Source organism: Natator depressus, chromosome 6, assembly GCF_965152275.1.
Source record: "Natator depressus isolate rNatDep1 chromosome 6, rNatDep2.hap1, whole genome shotgun sequence".
Taxonomy (NCBI): domain Eukaryota; kingdom Metazoa; phylum Chordata; order Testudines; family Cheloniidae; genus Natator; species Natator depressus.
This window is the reverse complement of record NC_134239.1, coordinates 23,898,669-23,924,303: the sequence shown is the minus strand read 5'-3', so window position 1 is coordinate 23,924,303 and position 25,635 is coordinate 23,898,669. Positions and strand designations below refer to the sequence as shown.

General features: G+C 38.4%; 1 protein-coding gene across 5 annotated transcripts in view; it reads right to left on the bottom strand.

Moving 5' to 3' along the window:
- Positions 1–504: 504 nt before the first annotated feature.
- AP2A2 (adaptor related protein complex 2 subunit alpha 2) overlaps positions 505–25,635 on the bottom strand; it is a 119,302-nt gene continuing 94,171 nt past the window's right edge. For 3 of the 5 annotated variants that reach the window (XM_074954811.1, XM_074954807.1, XM_074954808.1), the window contains exons 14-23: positions 23,619–23,792; positions 19,039–19,202; positions 16,642–16,719; positions 15,773–15,855; positions 15,091–15,180; positions 11,116–11,239; positions 5,867–5,983; positions 5,594–5,663; positions 3,620–3,754; positions 505–2,437 (exon numbers count right to left, since the gene is read on the bottom strand). In XM_074954811.1, coding sequence (XP_074810912.1) covers positions 2,360–2,437; positions 3,620–3,754; positions 5,594–5,663; positions 5,867–5,983; positions 11,116–11,239; positions 15,091–15,180; positions 15,773–15,855; positions 16,642–16,719; positions 19,039–19,202; positions 23,619–23,792 — 1,113 coding nt within the window. In that variant the 3' untranslated portion in view covers positions 505–2,359. The remainder of the gene's footprint in view (positions 2,438–3,619; positions 3,755–5,593; positions 5,664–5,866; positions 5,984–11,115; positions 11,240–15,090; positions 15,181–15,772; positions 15,856–16,641; positions 16,720–19,038; positions 19,203–23,618; positions 23,793–25,635) is intronic. The other 2 variants (XM_074954809.1, XM_074954810.1) reach the window with 1 other exon arrangement.

Sequence of the window (25,635 nt, the reverse complement as noted above, 5' to 3'; positions counted from 1 at the left end):
GGTCATTTGGGACTTCACTGGCCCTAGTTACTGTCCGTTATTTTTAATTGCCAAATTCAGAAGGTAGTTTCGTACAGTACTTCAGTTTACCTAGCCAAACTTGTTTGCAGGAGACGTCAAAAGTTTTAAAGAATGGCTAGTGATTTGTTGGTGCCCAACTTGGGAAACCCTAAAGGGGCCTGATTTTCAGACAGAGGGTGCTCAACACTGTCAGAAAATCTGGCCCCTGTAAGCAATCTCAACTTAAGCGCCCAAAAACTGTGGCATCCACAATCACTAGTCACTTCTGAAGGATTTTGTCTTTCATTTTTAACTTACATTCAAAATACATGACTGGCCCTTGATTGAACCAAGTTAATACCTATCCAGTTCCACTGCCTAAGTCATCTAAAAAGTAAGAAGTCACAAGGCATGTTTAGTCATGCAGAATCCAATTCCTCACAAGTGCATTGTGCTGCATGGCAACAGAAGCCTCATTTAGTGTGCAATTCCAACATCTTACTAGCACTGCATCTCAAGCCATCATAGTAAGGGTGTGCTTGGTTACAAATGTACATACTGTAAGACAGTATGTCTCAAAGAGATGTATATATTGTCTCAAAGAGAAATTTTACAGTCTGAATATGAGGGGTTGCTTGTAACTTGACTCCAGTGATGGCAGACACGCTCCTTTGTATTAAATCTGTCCCACACATCGCTACTGTTGATAGGCTGGGAATTAGCAGCTGTCTTAACTGCAGAGCTTGATCTGCTTAGGTAACCTTTGGTGCATCTAAAAGTCTGAAGGATCTAAATAAGATAATTATGTTTGATTTCTTCAGAGAAGATGCAAATCTTTGCTCTTGTAGAACAATGAGCTATTAATGCATAGAGTCAGGAAAACCACTGTAAAAGCTAATTATAGCCTTTCTACTCCCACCTCAAAAGAAACCAACCCACATACCTGACATGACTATAGGAGATTCTTTTCACCACTACTATGCTTCTCTGCAGTGCAGAGAAGGAACTGTACAAATATTAATTGTTCACTGCCCAACAATTTGGTCACATGATTAAACAAATGTTATCTGAGAAAATATGGTTTAAAATTAGATCCTGTACTTCATTTTTTAAAAAAAGTCAGATGGACATGTTGTGCCTTGAGGATCAGATAGGATGATTTCTCCCCACCCTCTCTTTTTCTATTGCAGCATCATGTGATCATAACCTGCTCTCCATGTCTGATGCAGTGTTAACTATGTAATCAGCATTACCAAGGAACAATCTGACAGGGAACAGAGAAATCAAATGGACATCCTTCCTATCCTCAGTTGCTCCATTTGACTAAGAACAGGAAAACCAAGCCTAGTTAAGGTAGTGCTTTCCTCAAGATGAAAAAACAGACGTGCATAGACGAATGACCCAATATTGACTCTGGAGGACATTTCACGCAATTCATTTTGGATTTCTTACATCCTCCTCTTCCTCAATTGAATTATAAATAATTGCTAAGCAAAAAAAAATTCCTCCTGAGTCCCGTACTGCAAAAAGGAGAAAAAAAACTGAACTCAAAGCTAGTTTAAAGGGCGATGTTGAGAATATTAAACTTTTCAAATTTTTGGTCCTAAAAAATTTTACATGTGCAGTAGAAGTCAACTGAATATTAATGCTACACTGACTAAGCAATATATTCTACTGTGTGTGATATGGCAGTGCTCTGACTGAACAACAAAATTTAAAAACATACCTTGGAATCTGTCCTCTCTACCCATCACAAACTTGATGCCAAAACCTTTAAGAAACTTCACTCATGAGTTCAGTCAACCACTCACGTCACTTCTGACTATCTTAATCCAGAACAGAAATGTCGGATCAATTTCTTGCAGATTGGTCAATCTGACCTTCTGCTAACATATGAATTAAGCTCACTGGACATTACATTTGGTTTCTTTTAGCTCAGAGCAGAAAGGTGCACTTAGTAAAGGCACTAAAGCACCATGCTACCAGCAATTTACAGTGGCATTTCAATGAAGATACTCAGAGTTATCACACTTGCGTAAGCTCATTTCCCTTTAGTTAAGTTTTAAAAAGCCCAACTTCGGCAAAAAAAAAATAGAGCACAATTAAGATAGACATCTCTCCCACCCTTTATATAGCATAAGCTAAAAAGCCATGATTTTTTTATATCTAGAAGTCATTTTATACCATACATTTTACATCCTTAATTTCATATGAAAGGGACAAGTCCTTTTAAGGCTGGAAGTTGGTGGTGGGTAATGCTGCAGTACTCAGACACTGATGTACAAGACATTTATTTGCAGTAGGATGAGGACAACTATGGCAGAAATGGAGAAACAAAACTGGACTCATCTTGTTACTATTAAAACTGTTCTGACAGCAGTTCACATAATCGCTGAGATACTGTTTCTTTACTTGTTCGTAGTGTGAGTCTATACATCTGAAAGAGAGCACATAAGAAATTTATGTATTATAAAGACAACAGTGAAACATGTCTGCATTTAGATGGATTTATCAGAAAAAGTAAGTAACAAAGTAGTACAGGTGCCACTTAGTTGTGATATGAGCAATGGCTAGTAATTTTCATGTGAGACACTGACAATTTTATTCAGGCACAAATAATACTGAAAGTCTGTGGGGACAGGTCCTCTGAGCTCTGAAGGTGTTTAAATGTACTTTTCCCACTAGGATTTCCCCAGATCTAACTCTGCTCTAAAATAAATAGTTTTTCCTGTTTAACTACCTATCTAGAATTTTCAAATCTCTGCTACCATACGTTGGTACTGAAATATGGACAATCCTTGAAAGCCCATTAAGTGATCACTCAGCAGCAGGAAGAGGAGGAATTGATTCAGAGCAAATAAAGGCATTCTCACTAACCCCATCAATTTGGGAAGCAGAGATTTGTAAACCAAACCTGGATTCTCAAGGCAATACATTTCATTCCCACTGAGAACCAACACAACCCCCCAAAATATGGATTTTCTTCAACTCCAATATCACCAGGAAACATAAAACACAGTCATCATGTTCAGTCCCTTTGATTTTACAACAGAAGCAAACACTATTTCTAGAGATGTGCATTCTTCCACTGCTGATTCACAAAGTAGTAAACAAAACAGAGCTATGTTTCGTTCATTTAGAAACAGAGATGGCAAAAAAAAAATCAGTTTTGTCTAAGATGTTGAAGGGAAAATTTAGTAAGAAGCTTTTAAACCTTCAAGGGGGTATCAAACAAATACAAAAGACTATTAAGATTAATTTAGTGTCCTCTGTACAATAAGGAGAGTTGTAGTTTGATGATAGGATGGTATATTTTCCAGGGAAGAATGTCAGAGTAACAAAACACGTGAGCATGCATGCAAAACAGCGGAGGCCTTTGGAAAGCTGAAAAGTAGCCTGCTGAAAGCCAAAGCCAGAACCAGCTGCCTCGGTTTTCAACGTATTTGGGGTTTATTGACACTGACAACTGAGTCTGAGACATCACATAACTACTTCTATTGCATGTTATTTTTAATAAAAAGCACAAGGCATGTTTAGTCAGAAACGTTGGTAAGATAAGTTTTATTCTGTTTCTGTAAACCGGAACTTATATTTAACTTGCAAATACAAAAGTAGGTACCTGTGCCTGAAGGTTGGGTTCAAGACGCAGCAAACATCCAATCTGGGTAGTTTTTGTGTGTATTATACCAGCACCAACAAAATTAGCAGGGTTGGGATCGACCTCTTCAAGGAGGGCAGAGCCAAAGCCAATGATCTATCAAAGAAAACCCAAAGACTTGGTTTAGAGACACTGCAGGGGCAGGAAGACAAAAGTACAAAAAGTGTCCAAGAATGCTCATGAAACAGCCTTTTCACAGCAGCAATAGTAGCATAGGAATTCTGACATCTGAACACTGCTCCTATACCACAAACTGAACTTTGAAGATAAACTTGTTTGGCACTCAAGTAGTAGCAACACTTATAAATAGGATGAGGGGTCTGAGTTCTCTGGATTCAGACATTTAAGTCTTTTCTCCACACCTGTCCCTCATACCTTCCTCTCCTCCTCCTCACCTGCTCCATTTCCCCTAGCCCCTCTTCCTTTCACGGTCTTTCCATTTAATCACCTCTTAACTAAACCCCATCCCCAGTTTTAAAATAAGCAGTAACAGATACTACTACTGCTGTTTACTTTGCTTTTTCTCCATTACACTTGGGCTTAATACATGGGACCTGCAGTTGTGAGTCCATTCTCAACGTTTATTTGGTCGGCACTATCTAAAATGGCAGCACTTTAAATGTGGACTTATACTCCAGTTCAGATTCATGGAATTCTTATTGAGGTGTTGATGCATTTAGCACCACAAAAGACTCAATGGAACATGATGCTTGCCACTATCACACTCTGCTTGCATGCTCTAGCCCTTTCCCCTGCCCTCTGGCTTGTTTGTTTATTTAAATTGTAAGCTCTTCAGGGCAGGGACTGTCTGCTATTCTTTGTACAGTGTTCAGGACAGTGGAGGGTCCTGATCTTGCTTGTCCATAGGCAGTACTGTAATAAACATGATTAATAATCAGAATTAGAACTTTCCTAAGTTTGAGAGCAGATTCTATATCTGGAGTTATAGTTCAGCTCTATTTCTTTGGCAGCACGGTAAGCTTAACATGGTCTCTTTCTGAGCAAACAGATATGGATCATTGAGATAGCAATGTCTGAATGTACAATATTAATTTGCTTGCTTTTAGTAAATAAGGGAATTCAAACAAGGAACTTCAACTTATACAGGAAGTCTCGCATAGAAAGTATACAAAGCAATCCAGTCAGTTACGTTTTCTTTACAAAAACATTATAAAAATGGATGTACGGTGAAGGGGCACTGAACTAGAGTGGCCCAAAACTGCCCCATATTGACACACCTCCCATGCTAAACGGCTAACAGATATTCATCACCCTATCTGATGATTAGCCAGATTTTAACTCAAGTTGCCAGATGGTATGCAGTGAAGTTTTCACTGGAATATTTAATCATGTTAATAGGATTTCACGGAATATACAAGTATAACAGCAAACAGTTGAGCGATAAACAGGGTATGAATGGTAAAAAAAGGAGGGGCTGGTTGAAAGTTTTCTTATTTCACCATGTCAACAAAGAGTCAGTTTTCACCCTGCTTTTTGACCAGGTAGATTTAGTCAAAACATTTTGACAAAAAGGAAACACTTACATGAAAAACATTTTTAAAATCTAGGGGTTTTTTTAGTAGCTCTAGTAGAGAGTAGGCTTTGAAGTTCCCTCCAATTCAATTTCATGAATGAAGTTCACATTTCAGTAAAAACCATTTCAATGTTCTTCACAACAAGCTCTAGAACTTTTAGAAATAAATCAAACTGGATTAAGACCTATGGAAATCCTACAGATATTTCCATGCTGCTAAGTGCAATTACCTCACTGACTAATTTGCAATGTGTTCATGCCAAAGCAGCAAGACTCAAATGCCCCGAAGAAAAAAAAAGAGGGACAAAATAAAATGTCAGCATCAATAGAATCATTACATTTGTTAATGCCACTGCTCCAAATCTGAAATCCGTCTGTTAAAATACCACACAGTTACCTACCTTTGCCTTTGTGATCTCTGTATCCATTGGATGCTTTGCTTTAAAGATGTTCTGCATTTCTTGCTGAGGACTGTGAGAAACATACAAGTTAGTATCATGCTATAAAAATATATAACACAAGAGCATGGCTGGTAGAGTGCTGAAGTTCAACAGCAGTATTTACTTATATTGAAGTATTTGATATAAGTAATTGGAAATGAAGCACCACTAAGCTAGACATTATTCAACACAGCCCTTTCACTGAGAAATTCACCATCTGGGTTCAAATCTTACTTGCTCAGTTGTTTCCAACGCTGGAAGAAGTCTTGAGAGGCCATCTCCGTGGGTTGGAAAAATTTGTTCAGTGTGATTGGTAGTTTTACTGAAATATTTTGAAATGTTCCCCCATATCTGCATGAGGAATAAAGAGAAAATGTGGTACAAGTTATGATGAATTATAGGACTGTATTTCAGAACCAATTTCAGAAAAGAAGTGAAACACTGAAAGATACTGTGACGCTGGTAAACCAAGTGCCAGTTCTGGCCAAGGCCGTAGGCGTTAGCTAAGAACTGAAACTCATAGCTGGAAAACAAAGCAGTTCACCTATACGCTAGTTTTGTTCAAAACAGATATTAGTCTTATAAGCATGTAATTAAAGCTTAGAAGCGATGAAATTACTGTAAATTGCTGTATGCATTAATCTCACTTGTAATGTCTGTATTCCACACTGCAAGGTAAAACGTAAGTGTTTTATAATTATAAAAATGCCTGCTTTGAATGTGTGAATTCAGATGGGAATAGTAGCTCCCACTGCCCATTCAGAAGGGCTATCAAAAATTAAGTGGGCCATCATAGAAAAAAAGCTTTGTTAATTGCCTCATCCACGCATCTTCAAGTATGTACATACGGCCTCCGGCCATCTATTTGAATGTTGGAAGAGGGAAATAAAAACAGATGACATGAAAATTTTTCATCTCTTTGCTGTATGGACTCTCACAAGGACTGGAGCTACGAAACAAAAAACAGAGATCCCCAGGGTCGACCTGGGTTCAGCCCTAAAGACATTAAATGCTGACAGATTACTACATCTGACCCCTTTTGAATCACAGACTGAAACTCATTTGTGTTTATATGCTTGCTTGTTTTAACCTGTAAATAAATCATTTCTTTTTCCTAGCTAATAAATCTTTAGTTAATTACAGGATTGGCTGCAGGTGTTGTCTTTGGCATGAGATCTAAGGTAAAAATTGATCTGGGGTAAGTGACAGATCTCCTAGGACTGGAAGCAACCTGAATATTTTGTGATTTTTTGGTATAAATGACTGTTTATCACTAAGTCCAGCTTGCCAATGTGACAAGAGACTGGAGAGCCCCAGGGGACTGTTTGTGACTCTATGGTAGAACTGTTACAGTGATCTAGGAGTTCACATTTGTTAGTGAGTTGGTGAAATCTAATTACAGAACATACCATCAGTTTGGGGTGTCTGCCCTGCTTTCGACAGTCTGCCCTGAGGTCGGCATTCTCAGTCATGAGCCACTCCAGACAGCATAATAATTATATTGCCTTATCAAAGGTCCATTCACTATTTCACACAGAATACAAAGAATTCTGAAGTAAATATACCTTAGACTCAGACTATTGATTATAAACTCCTTTTTGGAGGGGCAATAGGTGGGAGAAAAGACAAGCATTTGTACTTATGAAAATAGAAGTTTAGAAATAACTCATTTTAGATGCGTATGAAGGCAGAAATAGTTAAATACATCAACACCTCAATAAGAATTCCATGAATCTGAACTGGAGTATAAGTCCACATTTAGAGTGCTGCCATTTTAGATAATGCCAACCAAATAAACATTGAGAATGGACTCAACAACTGCAGCCTTCCATGTATTAAGCCCAATTGTAATGGAGAAAAAGCAAAGTAAACAGCAATAGTAGTATCGGTTACTGCTTATTTTAAAACTGTGGCTTTCTACATGTAAAAATATTAATATTCATCCGCAGCAACAGAATGAATGGAACAATAGCAAACCTGTACAAAAATAATCAATAGATAAATCATTAATCAGGTTTACGCTTTAGTGGAAACATGCATGTAGACATTTCAAAAGGTACAATCTCACTATAAACCACAAGAGGGTGAACAGATTTATTTCTATGGAAATAAATACACCAATGCAAAATACCACCATTTTAGATCAAGATAATGCAAAGCTAGCATCTCGCCTTTATAAGACTGATAATCTTAATGTTTAAATTACTAAGTAGGCATGACTGAACAATGTCTATTCCTTATTTGAACAATTTGCCTAAAACAGCCATCTAAACACTGTTACCATGTGCATTTCTTTTCCATGCATCTTTAACATTCTTCTTAAATACTAAAAACTGGGAACAGGATATATTGCCTAAAAAAATTTCACAGCATCAAGATGTAACAGGCAACTGTTTTAAATCCTCCTCCCCCAACAGTTCTGATGATAAAAGTTTTTGTTCTTTGTATTTTTTAAAAAGACGCTTTAAGAAACGTGGAACGCCTGAGTTGAAATACTCACCTATAATATACCTTCTTGCTTTGATATTTGCTTATATGAAGATTACACAGTTAGGTGAGGAGAAACTCTGACACCCTCCTTTATTAAACAACTCCTAGCAGCCAGCATCTCAATTAATGACCTGCATACAGTCATTTCAGGGTAACTCTTAAATTGACACTTAGGTTAATCATGTTTAACACATTCTCATTTATATTAAGAACCATCACCTTGGGTAAGTCAAGGTATTATTAAAACTGAATTTACTTTACAGTTCATGTTGCCTGGTCACTGTTTTGCATTTCACTCAGCTTGGACCCAGAAAAATAGCAGACAGCTTCTACTAAGTTTCACTTTTAGATTTTCATTGGAATATTCTGGGAGCACATGTATTGGCTGTAAGTACTGTAGAAAACAAATTTAAAAAATTCCATTGTATCATGAAAATGTTTCTGGACAAGAAGTTAATCTTCAGCTTTCATGTAGGGAAACTTCCTTTCTGTATTGAATAGCAATCTAGAGTTCAACCTTATTGAATAAAATGGAAAGATAAGTGAGAACTATGGTCACCTGTTCAGTTAGAAGTTACCTATCACACTGCTCCAAAGAATGACTATTTGAGTTGAATACAACAGTGTTGTTGTAGCTGTGTTGGTCCCATGATATTAGAGAGACAAGCTGGGTGAGGTATTATCTTTTACTGGACCAATGTCTGTTGGTGAAAGAGAAGGTTTTGAGCTACACAGAGCTCTTTTTTCTGGGAAAGGTACTCCGAGGATATGTCTACACTTCAATTAAAAAGCCACGGCTAGCCTGTGTCATTTGACTCGGGTTAAGGAGCCGTTTAATTGCAGTGTAAATATTCAGGCTCAGGTTTGAGCCTAGTTCTGGGAGCCTGTGAGGTCCCTGGAGTAGATTCGTGGGGGATGAGGTTGTAGAGTTTCTCTTAGAGTTGTTTGGAGAAGGATTGTATGATAACCTTAAATTCCTGGGTGAACTGTGGTGTGGGGTCTTCAAGTTCTTTGTAGTAGGTGGTGTCGGAGAGTTGTTGGTCGGCCTCGCTGACATAGTTATCATGGTTGAGAAGTATGATGGGACCCCTTTGTCTTGGCATTGGTTTTCAGGGACTACATTGCTGTCCTATTGGTGGTGGAGTGATTGTGGTGGATGTGATTTTTGTTCAGGATTTCACAGTCAATTTTTTTTCCAGAAGCAATCAACTTAACCGTCACGGTTCCTTCCCCACTCTGAACTCTAGGGTACAGATGTGGGGACCCGCATGAAAGACCCCCCTAAGCTTATTCTTACCAGCTTAGGTTAAAATTTCCCCAAGTCACAGGTTTCTTTCTTGCCTTGGGAACCAGCTTAGGTTAAAAACCTGGTACACTGCCATCACCAAGCGACTTAAACAAAGAGCAGGGGAAGAGACCACTTGGAGATGTCTTCCCCCAAAATATCCCCCCAAGCCCTTACCCCCCCTTTCCTGGGGAGGCTTGAGAACAAACAAGATGAGCACAAAACCAGCCTTGGATTTTTAACGCCCAAAAAACCCCAGTCAGATTCTTAAAAAACAGAACTTTATCAGAAGAACAAAAAAAGATAAGAGAACAACTCTGTAAGATCAGAATGGAACATAATCTTGCAGGGTAATCAGATTCAAAACAGAGAGAATCCCTCTAGGCAAAACCTTAAGTTACAAAAAGACACAAAAAACAGGAATACACGTTTCCTCCAGCACAACGAATTTACAAGCCAAAAAACAAAGCAAACCTAACGCATTTTCTAGCTACTAACTTACTTATTAACTCTACAGGAGTTGGAAAGCTTGCATCCTTGACCTGTTCCCGGCAAATGTATCACACAGACAGACAAAACCTTTTGTCCCCAACTCCAGATTTGAAAGTATCTTGTCCCCTCATTGGTCATTTCGGATCAGGTGCCAGCAAGGTTACCTTAGCTTCTTAACCCTTTACAGGTGAAAGGATTTTGCCTCTGGCCAGGAGGGATTTTATAGCACTGTATACAGAAAGGTGGTTACCCTTCCCTTTATATTTATGACAGTAACGATCAAGTGTGTGGACCACATCCTGAAAGAAATCTTTTCCAAACCCACTTTTCTGGCCTTCAAAACAAATCTCCCATCCTCACCAAGCTCATTATCAGTAGCAAGTTCCCCACAGACCAGGACTCACGAACTCAAAGTCGCACCACACCCTGCCAGAACAGATGCAAAACCTGCAGACATATCTCCACTGCTACAATGATCAATACCCCCCCAACACACCTTTCAAAATCCTTGGGTCCTACACAAACTATCACAACATATGGTATACTTTATCTAGTGCATTATGTGCCCCAGTAACAACGATGTGGGTGAAACCAGACAATCTCTATGTTCTCAAATAACCTATCTCAGAAAATGATAAAAGACAAAACACCACATCCCCAGTGGGCAAACACCACTTACAAAACGATCTTTCCATATCTAACCCCTCAGTCCTTGTCCTCAGAGAAAACTTGTGCAACACCTTTAAAGATTCATGGCTTATTACAACAAACTGTAACCCACTAACCCTTCTTTTTGGTCATACAGCTGGAGAGGTTTAGCAGGGCACTCCACCTTGAAGGGTTTCTGAGTATGTGTTAACTATTTATGCTAAACAGTCTCTTCCACCTTGTATTTAGTTGTGACACTGAGTGCCTTTTCCAAACCTGAAAGAGTTTTGTGTAGCTCAAAAGCTTGTCTTTCACCCATAGCTGATGATCCAATAAAAGATATCACCTCACCCACCTTGTCTTTCTAAGTTGAAGGCCTTTAGCAACTTGTTAGAACAAGCCCTCAGGCAATTCCCCTGTCCAGAGTACCTTTTAATTCTTCTGTGCTTCCAATGCATTTTTAGATTCAGAAGTCAATGCCGAAGTCCATGTCTGTGCTAAGCTTTACTTCAAACACCAAACAAATTCAACTAAAAAAACAACAAAACAAAAACAAAACATCTTTTACCTGAATTGAATGTTTAGGATTGGAGCTTCCATGAAGTCTGATATGCACTCAATATTCACAACTTGCTGCACCTGAGCGCCCCCATCCACTGTCGGGTCCACTGGCTTTGTTTGCAGGTTCAGGCGTGAGAGGTTGTTAAGGAAACCAATTCACAGGAAAAAAATTGATTGTGCTTTTAATCATTACCATTGGCTTTAAATATAGATTTACACCTTCATATGGATAAACTGGCCACTGGGGGGGGACGGGACGGGACAGGACGAACTTTCACCGGTAAGTTAAATGTCCCTGTGAAACACCACAACACTAACAAGATGTTATGTGGATAATTTTTCAAGCACCATACCAATGTACAGATTCAAGATAGTAAGAGACCACTTTTTCTAGTAACCCTTGAAGAGTATTAAACACTGCATAGAGTACATGCAATGTATGCAAACACAAGATGTCCAAACAAGTCTTATATGCTGTAGATGGTAATTCTAAACTGCTAGGGATACTCATTTTTACTCACATTTTGTATCTATCAATCCCTACAGATCTTAATATATTGAGTAATTTGTAGCAGGAGATTCTGTCAAATGCTTTTTGGAAGTCAATAAAACACAACTATACTGTGTTCCCCATTTCAAATGATCTTTCTAATATGAGATTCAAGTTCATAATGGTGTTTATCATGCCATTTCCACGTCTGAAGCAGTATTATTGATCACTTCTTTCCTTTTCAATCTTTCCTTGTATTAGGTCTTGAACAACTCACAAAAATATTTAGAAATATAATTACACTGCACACTTAGCCCAGGCTCTGGCACAGGTTTGATGTCAAGCTCCCCTTCCATCCACACACAAATCACTGACTTGGGTCAGCAAGGACTCAGGAACCCCACTGGGCCTCAGGTCCAAACCCTGTCATTTTGCAGCGTGGATGCAGTTCAAGCCGCAGACCCAAGTCAGAATGTCTGTAGTGCAGTATGAATGTGCGACCCAGATCAAGCAACTTTAAGCCCAGGTTTACAATGCAGTGTAGATGCTCAAGTACAGGCTTGGAAACACAATGTTCACAAGCCTAGGGCCCAAAGACCCGATTTACATTGCAGTGTAGACATACCCTCAGGGTATGTAGCCCCAGACTCAGACACACTGCCATGGGTTTTGTTTTCTCTTTTCTCCCCTTAGAGGAATGTGATTGTTCTGTAGTCTTTACTATCCATAGCAGTGGTCTTTTTTTGCAGTTTGGATACGTAAGGTACTGAAATATTTTGAAAAAAGAAAAGGAGTACTAGTGGCACCTTAGAGACTAACCAATTTATTTGAGCAAAGCTTATGCTCAAATAAATTGGTTAGTCTCTAAGGTGCCACTATTACTCCTTTTCTTTTTGCAAATACAGACTAACATGGCTGCTATTCTGAAACCTGAAGTATTCTGGCAATTCTCCAGTCTTAAATATATTCTTCATTACCTCTGACTGGGCTTTCAAGTCTTCATCCCCTATGCTTTAACAATTCAGCCAGTATTCCATCACAATCTAGTGCTTTTCCATTCTGAAGTCTTTTTATTGATGCCAAGATTTCTTCATCCATTACTCATGGACTTAATTAATCTCTAGCAAAGGTTTTTCAGGCCTATCGCACCATATAGTCCCTTGATATATTCTCACTGTCTCTCGTTCTTGTCTTTAGGGTTGGTCAAATATTGTCTATTTTTGTCCTTAACAGTTGTATTGGTCACCTTTTCTTTAATTGAAGGCTCTTATCTTTTGATATATCTCATGTTATTCTCCTCTTTATCCAACTATCCAATTCCTTTGCATTTCTCATTCAGCTATTCAGTCTTTACTAATATGCATTTATTCTTTTTTTTTTTCATTTTTACTAATATGATTCTACTAATGCACAGTACTGTTCACCTACCTGAAAAATTTTCAACAAAGGCACTAAAATTTACACCATATTGTCTTTCCATATGAGAGGAAAGGCAGACTCATAAGTACGTTATGAAGCTTTTTTCCAACAAAATTTAAATTTTATTTTGGAATATATTTGCTGGGACTAATGTTAATACCATGGACTTGTTTCAATTTATTCTAAAGTTTGAGACTTCTCTGATTTCCCTATTGCTTTCACAACACATGGCACTAAGAGGATCAGCAATAATTTAAAAGAAAAGTCTTAATTTTTGTTTCATTTGTTGCCCCTCCCCTTCGTTACCACAAAGGCTCACAAGAAGAATGGCACCTGACTATGGTGAAACAGTAAATTAACCTTACAGTGATGTCAAGGGTGCAAAGTAATTTGAAAAAAACCTCTCTCCATATAATCTTTCAGTTTAGTAATTTTAGGCATTACTTGTAATAGTGGTAGGTCATTAAGACGTAAGTACAATTTCAGTGTTACGTTAATGTCTGTAAAATACTATATAGTGCATGCACTAGGCCTTATCAGTTAAACTCTATCGTTAAAATTCCATTAATATTTTTTTTAAAGGATTTATGAATTGTTTCATTGTATCCACAAGCATAAGTGGTCTCGGTGGAAGTTACCACTTACAAAAGCTAGACCAAGCAAAACAAATATTTTCAATTCATGGGGAAAGCAAGGAGGAAGTCAATCTAGCCATTTCTGAAGAATGAAGAGGTTTAATTACAACCACATTTTTAAAGAGAGTTTGCCTGCCAAAAATATATATTTTAGCATCAAGATCTTTAGTTAATAACCAAAGGCTTAACTACATTTCTTGTAGCTTCCAAGTTGACTTCAGCAAACTAACCAAGCAATGTTGTGATGTGCAAACTGATTACTTTACCACATGCTATATTCATGGAATTTTTAATAAAGCACCCTTATTTTCTTTGATACTATCAAGTATATAATCAAAATCCATTGCTAGACTTCTACTAACTGCTTAAAAGTGATTGTTTTGGTTGTGCAACAAATATTTTAAACAGCAGTGAATAATCTCTCCACATTAGCTTGCATTGTTTAAAAATCCTCATTTAGTTTGCATTTGTCTAATTTGACTTATTCCCTTTTAACTCGCAGTGTATTTTGTGATTAAATTTTAATTAACTCTGTTGGTACCAAAGAGTTAAAACCATTTCAGTACCAGCAGAGAGGCCTAAAACTAAAGTTGGCAATAGATAATAGCTCTGTGGTAAATTAATCACAATTTAATTGTGGGAGGCTGAGGGAACTGGGATTGTTTAGTCTGTGGAAGAGAAGAATGAGGGGGGATTTGATAGCTGCTTTCAACTACCTGAGAGGTGGTTCCACAGAGGATGGTTCTAGACTATTCTCAGTGGTAGAAGAGGACAGGACAAGGAGTAATGGTCTCAAGTTGTAGTGGAGAAGGTTTAGGTTGGATATTAGGAAAAACTTTTTCACTAGGAGGGTGGTGAAACACTGGAATGCGTTACCTAGGGAGGTGGTGGAGTCTCCTTCCTTAGAGGTTTTTAAGGTCAGGCTTGACAAAGCCCTGGCTGGGATGATTTAATTGGGGATTGGTCCTGCTTTGAGCAGGGGGTTGGACTAGATGACCTCCTGAGGTCCCTTCCAACCCTGATATTCTATTCTAATCAAATATCTGGTTTTAATATGCTCCTTTTTTCTCCTGGAAGCTGGTACTTTGCAACTTTGCCCATGCAATACAATGTATCTTGCCAAAAGCGCATTAGGTAACTTCTCCCAACAAAAAGATATCTCTATACAAATCCTACACAATACTACAATGTGTAGTATTTTTTCTAGAGCCATAGTGTAGAAAAATTTATTTAGCAAAATCTGACACCAAAAGGTTGTATTTTTAAGACACAGAAGTGCCAACTTCCTCATCTTGTGAGGTATCAGACTTTCAATCTAGCAGCTATTGCATTAGCCAAAATATTTCTTTATTCTTGTTTATTTTTGCATTTGATATATGTAATGGTCAGGTGCATACACTACTACTCGCATGAGGCGGATCAATTAAATCAAGGATATTTGACTGAAGTTCATCTGAACAGATTAGTGTTGGAGTAAAATTCAAGAACTGAGTGGAAGTCTTGTTACCATAAAATATAAACATCCGACCTGGAAAAAAATAGGTAAAAACATTTAATTATAAAATCCTCAAGTATAGCACAGAACATTAAGTAAGTCTACTGACTATATCTGGAGCAAGAGTCTAAGGCTGTGTCTATATGTACAGCGTTTCAGCGGGGCAGCTGTACAGATACAGCTGTCTTTCCGCAGCGCGTCTGATGAAGATGCTCTACGCCGACGGGAGAGCTCTCTCCCGTCAGCATAAAGCTCTCCCGCCAACACAGAGTTGTATGCACATACCCGAGCACTTATGTTGGTGTAATTTATGTTGCGCGGGGGGGGGGGGTATTCACACCCGAGTGACGTAACTTTTGCTGACATAGGCTATGACTACTCTACAGCCTAAGACAACTGTTTTCCACCATCAACACAAAAAGGGTTCCTTACGAAGGTTAGGCCTCAAATTTGATCCACTTTAGATGTTTAGAAAATTTGTCACCAGTAAATTAACAAAATAACCATTTTTAACTAACAAGGTTTATTCCCAATTCTGTGCTGACATTGCTGTTGATACAACAGGGAAGTTAGCACCACGTTAACTACCAGATCTATTCAAAACATATAAAATTATTGGTCTTACCCAAGTTCTGTCGAAATTCAGATTTCAGTCCAATCTGTAGCAGCTGATTTTCAAACAAAACTCCATTATTTTTACATACAAACCTAGAGAAAGATAGGCACATTTGAAAGATAAGAGTTTATATTTTAACTGCAAGACAAATTATTACAAAGCAATCAAAGCCATGGAATTTAAAGGTCTTGTGGTCAGCATAAAGAAGAGAACTGTGGGCCCAAGTGCTTTGAAGTAGTCAGTAAAAAGGACAGACAACAGAAAAATTGTAAATTTAACGCAAATGAATTTATATTCTAGCCCACACCTTCCTTGCAATGTATCATTATTTTAACTATTCAAGTTTATTTCAATGTTATGCTTAAAACGAAAACAGGGAGGAAACCAAGACACGCAAACATGCTATACAAGGACCAGGCAATAGATTTTTCAATCCAGCATTAATCTAGTGGATTAATGAACTTCAATTCAGTGTTTCACCTACGAAGCACTTGAACAAAGTGCACTTGCAATACCAATACCCTTGGCTATGCCTATCTAATCCCCAATTACATTTGTTCTCAACCCCAAATGATTGTAAAATGTGGCATACAACTAACACTGATGAAGAGAGGCCTAGCTTTAAAGCAGCATGTGGTATTGCAGGGGAGCACTGAGCTGCACTTGCAAAGTTGTGACTGAGTATATAGCATATGCAACACAGCATTTATAACCAGCTCTGTGCATTACCAGTCTTACTGCATGTCTAGAAAAAACACTGGCCACTTTGAAAAATAGTGGGTTAATACTTAGTTTAATCCCTTGCTTTATGATTTTTGATTATTTCGTGATAATGCTCTGGAAGTCGCCCATCTTCGCAAGATTTTAGTATTGCTTACTTGTGAATAAGCTCATCAGCATCATGCACAGTATCAGCTGGTTCCTCAGAAACTACCTCAGATGAAGCCAGGTCAGGGCTAATTCAAGCAGCACAAAGGAAGAAAGGAGGTAGCAACAGAGATGGCAAGAGTTATAAATTAGTGTGTAAAAAAAAAAAAAAAAAAAAAGAAAAAAGAGAGAGCTTAGTCATTTCCTTTATTTCCTCCCTCAGAACAGCACTCTGGGATTTGACAAGGCCTACATTTTTGAACCAAGACACCTTGAGTTAGGTACCTAAATACTTTAGCCATCTAAGCAACTGGATTTTTCAGAGGGGCTGCAGTCCCCACTGATGTCAATAAGAGTGGAAATGTTCAGCACTTAAAATCATACCACTTTAGGCCTCTAAATCCTTTTTAGACATCTAAGTCCAGGCACCATTGTACAAAAAATTTGGATTAAGTCCACATTTAAGAACGCCCATTAACTTTCATTAGTCTGCATACAGATGCCAGGCCCTCATTGCCACTGGTAGCATTTCTAGTTACAGTTGTGCTTTTCTCAAACTCTAATAAAACTGCACTGCTTGAATGAAAGAACAAGCATTGCCAAAACATTTTAGAACAATCATGCCACAGTAAATACACTGGTAGACTGTCCAGAACATCCCTTAACCAAGTAACAGATTTCCTCCTTAGTCCCACCTTACTACTTATGGAAAAGTGGCAGAGGTTACTGTAGAAGACGCTTAGGTAGTTACTACCTTAGACAAGCACTTTACCAGATGCAATGACTGCAATCAGGATAGAACTCCTGGCAAGGCCAGTCATATTTCTGCAGCAAATGTCTACATATAAAGCATTAATTCTTCACCCCTGCAGATCACTCCTGAACTACTAGCCTAACACTAAATGAAGAGAAAGGACAGAGAAGAGGTACAGCAGATGCCAGCTCTAAAACATCGTTTAACTTTACTGCCACATACTAAAGGTTACCATGTATGAGCCACTTATATTGGTCTCACACAATCCACTATCTTGCAAGAATGAAATGTTTTAGGATGAAAATTTTCAACTATAGCAAACGGCAGGCAAGTAGATTGTGCCTGGGCTGGTACTTTCTCCTGGCAATTTTACAGAGCTGTGCTGGAGCACATACTTATCCCTATACTTAACAGGCAGCAGGAACACACAAAGCATGACTGCTGTATACTGCAATGGCTTAGCTGCCCTTCATTACTTTAAAGACTTTGTCCATAGTAGTATTAAATCTTGTTTAGTAGATGTTATAAGCAGAGGTCTGACACAGTGGGAGGTTTTTTTTTTTGTTTTTGTTTTTTTTAATTAAACACCCTGGTTGACTAGGCAGTCTTAACTGTATTCAAATGTTTTTCAGCTAAGTGTTCAATGACAAGAGATTCAGGTTACATATTCTATTTAATATTAGCTATCCTCACATGCTAGAATTCTGCTAGAAAAAGCTAGCAGTAAGATGGAGCCTCTCATGATATTTACACTGACACCCAAGAATTTAATCTCTTGTGAACAGTGCCTGAAAGCTTTATATTGAGAACTTCACCTAAAATGCTGGTAACAATCAATAAAAGCAGTTATTGATCACTGAATTAAAAAGGCATGCTGGAATGTAGGATAATATGTACTTTTAAATACAAGGGACATTGTGAAGAAGTAAGAATACCTTTACACAATGAGGCCATTGACTGTAGTTAGATCATAAACAATATATAAAAGCCAAATTTTCAGGTCTGCGACTGGTTTAATCCATTCGGATAGACTATGTTTAATAGCTCTAGGAGATCTGCTGTCACAGAGACAAAAATTAGCAATAACCTACCCACCCCAGGCCAACAACAGGAATGTGTTACAGATGCAAGGACACAATTGCTGGAGTCCTGCATGGCACAGGAATAAGAAAGGAATTATATTCAATTTAGGCTAGATAATCCAAAATGTGAAACAACAGTTCACTACTACAAACTAATCCATTCATTTCAATATCAGGCTGTAGGTGTTAATGTAAGAACAGCTTACCTTATGCACCTAAAACTGAAAGCAATAAAATAGAAATCATTTACGGCCAGGTCCAAAGTTATCCACTGACCTCATCATTGCCTTTAAGTCTTACTGTACTCAATATAATCTGGATATTAAGCATAAAATAACAAGCTCTAGATTTGCCCATAGGTGATTATATCAGTAAATGAATTCACCTCACATGACATTAAGGAACTTATTCGTAGAAGTAGGACTGACAAAGCTATGTTCTTAAGGGGGAACGGGGGGGGGGGGGGGGGGGGGAGTTTCAGCTGTTTGTACTCTTCATTAGAGTAGGGTAGAAAAGGTGGAAGATAAGAGGCACCACCTACTCCCAACTCAGTTGACAATTATTTTAATTACCTTGCGAAATTATCTTCAGAGCCAGGAGCAAGAGGTGCAACCACAGAAGCAGAGTCTGAAAATACATCCACCAGCAAACTGCCAGTAGAGGAAGGGGGAGGAGCAGAGCTGGTGAGAGGAGTTGCACCGAGGCCCAGAAGGTCTGCTGATGGAGAAGGAGTAGACTGTAAAAGATAAAATGGAACACTTTAAAGTTGCATTTAACTCATATATACTAATACAAATCTCAAACTGTGCCTCACCCCCCAGTCCCCAATAAAGACTGGCTCAGATTTTTAAAATAGTTTTGTTTGTAGGAAATAGAGACATCTTCCACATGTGGCTATCACCTTGCCCTTTAAATGGCCTCAGACAGGTAGTTTCATATCCAAAAAGCTGCTAGTTTCCCATCACTAGATTTTATCTTCCCATAAAGCCAGTTTTAAACCAGATACCATGAAGAACTAGGGTGCGTTAAGTTACCTCCCTCATTCACCTCTGAACATTAAAAGCAGTACAGGTCAATCTGTACTATTTTGCAAACTCCAACTTTACATAACTCTAATCCAAATTACTTGTGTCCCCCAACCTCACAGACTATTGTGTAAACCTAAATTTCAGGATATTTTGACAAACCCAGATGCCTAAAACTGATCTTTTCCTGAATATTAAAAACCCTTTCCTTTTAACAAATATAGCTCTTTGCTCATACACTTCAATGTTAAGTTCTGAAGCCATGCACACACTCAAAAGAGAAGTATTGAGACTAATAAGCCAGAAACCAGAGTGCTCCTAAAATTAAAGTTGGTTAAGAAAGGAAATAAAATCTAGAATAAGATTTCCCAACACAAGAAGAGTAACAACACTTAAGTCGCAAATGAAGTAAAATGAACGAGGAGTTCCAGTGGATGGAGAATCTGGCATTAAAAGTTTGATGAACTTGTATTTCTTGGACTGCTGGTTGGGAATTTTCTTCTTCCTCAAAGGGAAGGAGATGGAGGGAAAGATAGTTAACTTTCTCCTGGAAAAGCAAGATATTAATAAGGGGACATATCGGAACAATTTACTTTACTTACGTAAACTCCCAGACACAATGTATACAGGTGTGCCAGTTGTGATTCCACAGTGAAGATAATGAAAGTTAAATTGGGGCCTTATTATACTGATTTGGAAAGGAAATATTGTCCTTCTCGTAGAACTTTACAACGTGTGCTAAACAGAGCTAGATTTATTTTTTTTCCTAAAGTTTTAAGTGATTCCACTGAAAAGTTCAAAAAAGTCATAAGCATTTAAAAGTGACCATTTTTTAAATCGGCAATGGTTATTTGGGACAGATTCTCTGGTGCACAAAGCAAACCTGAAGCAGCTTAAGATCTGTATTGGAGATTTCCATCTACATTGGCAGCTCTACCACATTTGTGCTGGAACCACACCCCTTCCAGCATAATGGGAGGTAAAGTGGACATCAAGGGTGCGGCATAGGAGATGGCATAGTTGAACAAGGCACCCAATTCTACATTGGAATAAGACCCTTGGTCTTTCACCAGCAGCAGAAGTCTACACTACTCCCTGCAAGTTTAATTTATGTTGGGGCTTGGCAGATGAGAACCAGGCAAGCTAGGACTGACTTGCTCTCAGCCTCCTAAGCAGAACCTGGGTGCAGTGGAGAATCAAACCAACAACTGCTCTTCAGGTCCATTAGTTTAATACGGTTAAAAACTTCAACCTTACCACATATATACACAGTACTGACAACACCTCTCATACCCTTCATCACCACTGATGGTCAAAATTTTCAGCAGTGACCAGTGATTTTGGGTACCCAAGTTGAGACACCTTAAAGGTGCCTCAGTTTGAGTGTGGCTGCTCATTTTGAGAATTATGTTAGATCAGGCATCTTAAGTTGGGTACCACCCCTAAAAAATATATTTTAAAAAAATCAAGGCCAATATATATCTGTAGTCACAAGAGGTCTTCTAAATCCACTATGAAAAGCTAATTTGTTGAAGAAGTGTGCTTAAAATTAAACTCCCATTACAGGTAAAGACAAAGTTAGGGAAAAATTTCCATGTTATTGCTTCTCTTTAAAGATGAAAAAAAACCAGTGTTAAAATGTGAAGGGAATTAACATCACCAACAGGAAAAAATAATATCAATGCTGTGCTAAAGATATGCATGCAAAGCATTTACTGGCTTGGGTTAAATGTTTATTACTTCCCTTACCATGGGAAGAAAAGCAGCAAGTGATTGTTAATTAGTATTAGGTATGTACTAATGAAAAAAAATGAGACAGCAGAGTAAGATCCTGCCTTACTGGGAATTCTGAAATATCCAAATGCACTTAGGTCAAGAGAAAATTACAATTACCATACAATAAAAGTAGCCTAGCAACACCAAGGTTTTAAACTATTGTGCAAATTTCATGCAGCAAGAGAACAGGTGGTCTTGAATGGGATGGACTCTAGTTTGGTGACATTTCTAGTATTTGCAGAGTAGCTATGAGGGAAACCCATGAAAGTATAGCGACATCTATCAAATAACGGAGAGCAGGGGAACATGAGAAATTACAGCAACAGGAGGATTTAGAAACAATTCACTATAGTAAGTATCTGATTATTCATAAAAAGTTTGAATTTCTTAGTTGTCTCTATATCAATGTTTAAGACAACTGGATAGTTAAACTGAAATAGGCATGCATGTTAATAATTCACTCCCAAACCACTTCCTAAAGTAGCGCAGGCCTTGTCATGAATAACTGCAAGCACCAAAAAGCAAAAAGTTTTAAGACTTCATGCCTGCAACAGGACTAATTAAAAGACCTCAGAAGTGAAGAATTCTTTAAACAAACAAGGAACTCCTGTCTGAAGGTTGTGGATGGCTAAACGAGAAGAATTCAGACGACAAGGGCGAGGTCTGGGCCCAGTAACCAGTTCAGCCAGTGAACCCTGAAGTGGAGAATCAGGCAAGACCTTCAATGTTATGCAGAAAAAATGGAATAAAAAAAAAATCAAGTAATCAGCAACAAAACCAAGACTTATGTGTGCTCCACTATTTGCATGGGCTTAGCTTATGCATTCAAATATCAGAGCTGCAAGAGGAGATTTGGTATTACACGCTTAAGTTAAAACAAGGAGTCCGCTGGCACCTTAAAGACTAAGGTTTATTTAGGCATAACGCATCTGAAGAAGTGGGGCTTTTTACCCACGAAAGCTTATGCCCAAATAAATCTGTTAGTCTTCAAGGTGCCACCGGAATCCTTGTTTTTGTAGATACAGACTAACACGGCTACCCCGATACTTCACAATTAAGTTACGAGTAGACACTTATTTATGTCTACATTAGAATCAGACCAAAAAGTGTTTCAGAAGGTAACAGGCTCCCCCAAATTCTATTTTTCCATGCAATAAGAAATAAAGTGAAGCTCTTCTATGGTAGAGATACATAAATTGAAGTTAGTTGATTGGGAAGATGTTGTTTGAAACCTCTCCCTACCATGCACTCCTCCCTAACAACACAGTATGAAACACTGCATGGTGGAAGAAACAGTATGCAAGAAGGTTGGCTTAATATCCATTCAGAAGAAGATGGAGGACAATATCATCTTGGGATGGAAAACTTGGTCACTAACTTTCAAATACAGTAGAGTTGTACCATTCACTATGAGAGTTCAACAGGGAAAGCACAGTATCTTCACTAAGTCTAAAAGGAGAAGCGTTTAAAAAGATGGGTATGGAATGTGTTACAAGGCTAAGGACAGAATGTTTAAAAAAAAAACTTAGAAAATTAATCCTAATAGTTACAGATTTTGGTTTTGCTTTTAGTCACAAGAGATAATGAATCTCATCTTAGTAGAGTAGACAGCACTCCATCACAAAACCACCTTGCAATTCAGCATAATTGGGAGATACGGAAAAGCCCAGGACTGATGTTGTTTACACTTAAAAGGTAAGTCCTTAAAACGTGCAGCAATTTAACTCAAGTTATGACTTTATATAAATGAATATAAGTAATGGTTAAATCAGTTTAAAGTACATCCACATTAGATTACTTTAAGTACAAAAAAGTGCAGCAGTGTCGTGAATGCTTTGAAACAGAAAAATAAACTGGCAAAAGTCAGTCTATAGTAGAGAAAATTAGAACATCTAGACTTAAAATGTTTCACAGAACTCCATTACAGATAATTAGCTTCTTTCTAAGAGTGTTAATGAAGTTGATTACTCAAACACACTTTGTCCAAAATTTATCCCAAGAATGGGATGTCAACATTTTCTTTTCAAAATGTTAGTTAAACGTATTTTAACAGTTTCAAAGTAACTATACACAGATCATCAAAAGCACAGAGTCTTGGTCTAATTTGGCCCCACTGACTTCAACTTCTACAAATTCTACCCACTACTTCCCCCCACCTCTGGAATTAAAATCCAGCTTTTCCAGCTACTTTATACAAACATCAGGAGCCTCAAATTTAAGAAACGGTGAATGCACAATACAAGCCACTGAACAAGCAAAATGTTAAGGAATCTCTGTATTTCCCTCCTAGAAAATCATAATTGGTATTAGCTTGGTTATCACAAGTGGTATAATTACTTAAGGAAACATACCACAGTACTGGCATTAACAGGGGTGGATTCAGTGCCTCCATTCACATCAGAGTTCCTCTCCTTTTTGATCTCTTCTAGGTCAGTAACTGTGCCGGGGCCTTTCTTCTTCTTCAGCTTAGCCAGAATGGATGACTCCCTCTCTGGAAATGGAGGCATTTCTTCTAGCACAGTTGCCTTGCCATGAAATAAGCGAATATTAGTTTTCAACACATGTGTCTTCAGACGGGTAGACGCAAGAAAACAGATCACCCCAACCTTTCAAGGCATACACCACTATAGAGTTGCTTCTTGTTGCAGAGCACAGAAATACACCACCTATGCAACAGACACAGCACATTATAGTAGAGAAATAGCTCTGCTATAGTTAAGTTTGAGAGTTGCTTCTTTTAAACAGTAAGCAAGTGCTTTAAAGCCATAAGCTGACTCTGTTTTATTTGCTGTGCCCCATGGGGATGCACAGTCGGGTTTGTGGTCCCAATTTAGGGTCATTTGAGCAAGTGATTCCTGAGATGCAGTCCACTTAACAAAACCCATTACATTTATAAAATCACCTGGTTTTGATCCTTCCCAAACTGATATCACCCCTTGGGATTTATCTCAGTAGTGCAGAGCACGCATGTGCCTTTGGAGTAGCAGTACTGAGAGTTAGTAAGTTTACAGCTCCAGGTCAAGTTGACCTAAACTGACAAAACAGTGAAATACACACATGCACCAAGACGAGAGGGTTTGCAGGTTGTTTTTCATCACAGACATAATTGGGTGGCTCAAGGTGACATGCTGTGGACACTAAATCTAAGCAACACTCATGCACTGAGAGTTAAAGTCCTACTTGTGGCAGTTTTTGAAGAATGTGTTATGTAAGTTAGTTGTTCTTTGCCTGCATTTTATGGAGGCTCCTTTTTGAAGTTTTGTTCTGGTTTAAGATATTTTAAAGTGCTCCAAAATCCACATGCAGATTCTGATTTTACTTTAGAAGCAGTCAGTGAAATAAGCACTAGTGATATAGAAGATAATGACTGTGCAGTAAGCATTTGGAGTAATGTAATCATCATGACTTATGCTCCTCAATCCAGTGTGATCAAAGGAAAGTCGTCACTGGATATTTGCTCAACAGCTTCTTAATACATAACCATGCTAACATTCAGATTCTTAACTTTTTTGGTGTAGCAAGGGAGTATAATGGGGTGGGAATGGGGTTGGAGCTGTGAGGTGGAACGTGCAAGGGGTGTTGAAGCAACGCAGGGGCTCTACCCTTTTAACAACCTTCACCCATTAGGGCTGTGCTCTGACATAACTATTGAGGGGCTAGCACACACCAAGACAAAAAACCCTTAGGTTACATCTACATTCAAATGCTACAGTGGCACAACTGTGCCACTGTAGTGCTCCAGTGTAGACACTTACTACAGCAATGTGAGGGGTTCAGCAGCCACCACTCTCGTCACCCCCTCTCTGAAGGCTGAGTGGTTTCTCACCCCATACCCCCAAAGAATACATTCCACGCCCCCAGTTTCAGAACCTCTTCTGCAGGTAAACCACCTCCCCGAGAAGCAGTAGCTAGGTAGACAGAAGAATTCTTCCATTGATCTAGCACTGTCTACCCAGGGATTAGGCTGGCTTAATTACATCTCTCAGGATTTGGGTTTTTCACACCCCTGAGAGAGGTAGCTACGCTGTTGTAACTTTTCAGTGTGACCACCCCTTAACGTAAGGAATTATCCAAACACTGATTTTTAAACCCAGTGCAATGTCTAGGGCTTTGATGAAGAATTGAATTTCTGAAAATATTTTTACTATGATCCTTCAGTGAAATTCCACACCTCTAACTGTTGCTCTTTAGGAGCTCAAAAATGTTGACAGAGCAGAAACAAATTCCTTTTTTTTTCCTTCTTCTTCTTCTTCTATCATCTGTCTAAAATCTTTGATGCAACATTAAGGTTGCCTGGCGCTGCCTCAAGCCATTCTAGGACATCAAGTTCAGCTACACTAAAACCTCTAAAAATTAAGAAACACACAG